Here is a 3,968-nt window from a genome sequence, read left to right on the forward strand (position 1 = left end):
TTGCATACTACAAATACACTTCATAGATAGACATTGTATACTAAATTACTTTCTTTCCACCTCAAATATAAGTAAGAATAAAATTAAAAAATTAATATATTTAATTTAAAGTTTTTATCATATTATAATTATATTTGAAATTAAACGGAGTACATTTTTATCTTATTTTAAAAGTTAAAATAATTTTATAAAATAATTTAATTTAAAATCAATTTTTATCATGATTGTGTAAAAACAACAATTTTTATTATGGTCAAATTAAGTAGATATTTTACTGAGAACACAGTGGTACAAATGTAATTATCTGCATTAAAAGGGTCATATTTTATGTTCAACGGAAAAGCTATGAAATATAAGCAAGATCACAGGTCAATCAATGTCCTTCATTGTGTTTTTCTTTGAATTTAATTTTAGGGCAAAACATGTTTTATAATTTTATTCATTTTTCTGCATTTAATGATTAAAGGGTTATTGTTGTTTGGTTCCATTGCTACGTTGAACTCACTGTAGCTAGTACATATTTTTTCTTCTTCAAAATATGGTAATGTCTCTGCATTCATTGACTTGGATTAAGCTTAGTTTGTTGAAATTTGATTTTTTTTTTTTTTCATTTGCATGTGTAATTATTTTATCTTTACTTTCATGTTTTGGTTTAAGATTTTCAAGTCAATGTAATGATGATTGATGAGTGTTTTTATTTAGTTTGAAGTAATGATTTGGATTTTGTATTTTGTTTGTTTGTTGTAGATGGTAAATACAATTTGAAACTCACACACATGACTGAGTTCGAACTCGAGACAAGATGTTCAGTCTAATAATATCGGCATTTGTCAGTTGAGCTAGACTTTATAGATGATTTGAGTTTTGTGTGAAATGGGTAGATTGTATTATGTGAGATTTAAACAGCTATTAATTTTTGCTGTTTTTGTTGCTATTTTAGTTGTTTTTCAATTTTATTGGAAAACATTTTCTCTGTTGGATGATTCTAGATTCATTGGAAACAATGTTGCTTTTGACCCTTATTCATTAGAACATGATTTTGATGATTATGAGAAAGAAGAACAAGGTTTGGATTTGGACTATGAATTTGAATATGATGAGGGAAGAAATTCAAGAAATGAAGAAACCCTTAAAAGTAAGGGTTTTGAAGTGGAAAATCATGAAAAGGAATCACAAGAGATTCCTTCAAATGGAAGTGGAATGCAAAGTATGAAAATTTCTGTGTCTATGTTGAATGATAAATCATTGAAAGGTTCTTCGACCGAATCGACCCGATTGAGTAAGTTGATATGGCCAACTTCATTAACACAATTGAACTCTAAGTTGCTTCACAGTTTTAATGATTCTTCAATGGTATGTAGTTGTTCAATTTTTGTTGTTTCAATTGAACCATTTGGAATATGTATCGACTCCTAATTTTTCGCATATTATGTATCGATGACAGAGGCCGAAATGGTCTTCGCGACGTGACCGTGAACTCTTATCTGCAAAATTGGAGATTGAAAATGCAAATGTAATATCAAAATCTTCAGGACTTTATGCACCGGTTTATCGAGATGTTTCCAAGTTTTCAAGGTACACTTAACATTTGTTCAATTTTGTTAGATGTATAGTACTGCATTGTAAATTATTCTTTTTTCATTCTTATAATCTCGTTTATCTGAGTTGCAAGTTTTTCTGTATTTTCTTGTTTAGTATGTTACTATGAATGATTTGGCTCAATTTTGGAAATTTATAAAATGAATTTCAAGAAGTCATTTGTCATTTAATCCTATAGATATAAATATGAACAATGTCAACTTGATTTCCACCTATACAAGCAAATTATGAAGCACAAACACTTCATGATGTGGCGTGCCTCAGTGTCTTACACGCATTGGTGAGCATCACTCGTATGACACATGTCCGACAATTTAAACAAGTATCTCAAACAAACTTTTTTCTATGCTTCGACAAGCCTTAGACACATCTACGGAGGTTAACAATGTATCGGAGATGATCAATGAGAGGATTAAAGACATCAAATTGATTACATCATTTTTAGCATTTTAGTAGTAGATGGATGAATGAAGGTGTGAAAGACAATTATAGAATTTGGGTGTCAGGATCCCTTGTTTTTGACATTATCAGTATCGAGGTGTCCGTGTCTGGGTCTTTAGATCCCAAACTTTTCTATTAATCAGTTCATATGTTTGTGTTCTTTTCAATAGATAATTGAACTTTATTTGTACATTTGTTCTTCAGGAGTTATGAACTGATGGAGCAGAAGCTCAAAGTTTATATCTATAGAGAAGGAGAAAAACCAATATTTCATCAACCAAAGATGAGAGGAATATATGCCTCAGAAGGGTGGTTTATGAAACTAATGGAAGGAAATAAAAGATTCATTGTGAAGGATCCGAAAAAAGCTCATTTATTTTACCTTCCTTTCGGTTCACAAATGCTAAGGGCCAATCTTTCTGACAAGAAGAAAATGGAGCAATACCTTGAGAGATATGTGAATTTAATCGCGGGAAGATATCGTTTCTGGAACCGAACTGGAGGATCAGACCATTTTCTTGTCGCCTGTCATGATTGGGTGCGCTTCCGATGCATCACTTTGATTACTATTTGTACAGCATAATGTTGATAAGGCATGTCTGGTGACACGATACATGTGATTCATGTTCCTGCAAGAGAGCACAATGTTTACTTATTTTGAATATGACCAATACAATTATATAGTATACTAGTAGTTGATTTATGAGCTGACCAAAACAAGTAAACATTGTGTGCTCTTGCACGAACCTGAATCACATGTGTTTATGTCGTGTCAGACACCAGACACAGACACATCTTTGATCAAGAGTTTAAGAGCTACAAAATCATAACATCATTTGCAATATTAACACAATGCAATTCACAAAATTGCAGGCCTCTCGAATCACAAGTCAACCGATGAAAAGCTGTATTAGGTCTCTTTGCAATGCTAATGTTGCTAGAGGTTTTCAAATAGGCAAGGACACTACTCTACCTGTTACATACATACATTCAGTGATGAATCCACTAAGAAAAGTTGCAGGTAAACCTCCTTCAGAAAGGACTATCCTAGCCTTTTTCGCAGGAAGCATGCATGGTTACCTCCGTCCAATCCTACTAAAACATTGGGAGGAGAAAGAACCTGACATGAAAATTTTCGGTCCTATGGCACGTGACGCGGAAGGTAAAAGAATTTATATGGAGTACATGACTAGTAGCAAATATTGCATATGTGCTAGAGGTTATGAAGTTCATACACCAAGAATTGTTGAGGCGATATTTTCCGAGTGTGTTCCGGTTATCTTATCGGATAATTATGTGCCTCCTTTTTTTGAGGTGTTGAATTGGGAAGAATTTTCGGTATTTGTTCGTGAACGCGATGTACCGAATCTTAGAAACATACTTCTGTCAATCTCAGAAGATAAGTACTTGGCATTGCATTTGGGAGTTAAGAATGTTCAGCAGCATTTTCTGTGGCACAAAGTTTCTGTTAAGTATGATTTATTTCATATGATTCTTCACTCTATATGGAACAATAGACTTTCTCATATTAAACTCAAATAATTATTATATCATTCATTGATGTTAACAAGTTCAAGATATTGATTCATGGACCAATTCATCATTACTCTATTGATATATTATGAAGTAATAATCTTTGTTATTTTATAATATATCAAAGGTTATAAAAAATTGATCCATTCTATATCAAGTTTATGTGGATCATACTATACTTACAGAACATTGAAGGTGTCAATTTTCTTTGGTTTAAAAGGTAGGTGTCAATTGTTAAAGAAGCTAATAGATTTTGATTTAAATAGATAATAATTTTCTTAAATTAATAAAATGTCGATATTATTAAACTGAATTTCTAATGATTTTATAGACCGTCAAGTAACCTCTATTGGCAGTTCTCAATTTTTCTGAAGTGGACCATTGGGTTAATTTTT

General features: G+C 31.8%; 1 protein-coding gene across 1 annotated transcript; it reads left to right on the forward strand.

The window, feature by feature from the left end:
• Positions 1-383: 383 nt before the first annotated feature.
• On the forward strand, positions 384-3,616 carry LOC101509375 (probable glycosyltransferase At3g07620). Its single transcript, XM_012719335.3, has 5 exons — positions 384-541; positions 748-1,353; positions 1,445-1,575; positions 2,245-2,578; positions 2,914-3,616. The coding sequence occupies exons 2-5, from the start codon at positions 874-876 to the stop codon at positions 3,580-3,582; spliced, it is 1,614 nt and encodes a 537-aa protein (XP_012574789.1). The 5' UTR covers positions 384-541; positions 748-873; the 3' UTR covers positions 3,583-3,616.
• Positions 3,617-3,968: the final 352 nt, after the last annotated feature.

Source organism: Cicer arietinum, chromosome 8 (assembly GCF_000331145.2).
Source record: "Cicer arietinum cultivar CDC Frontier isolate Library 1 chromosome 8, Cicar.CDCFrontier_v2.0, whole genome shotgun sequence".
NCBI classification, from domain to species: domain Eukaryota; kingdom Viridiplantae; phylum Streptophyta; class Magnoliopsida; order Fabales; family Fabaceae; genus Cicer; species Cicer arietinum.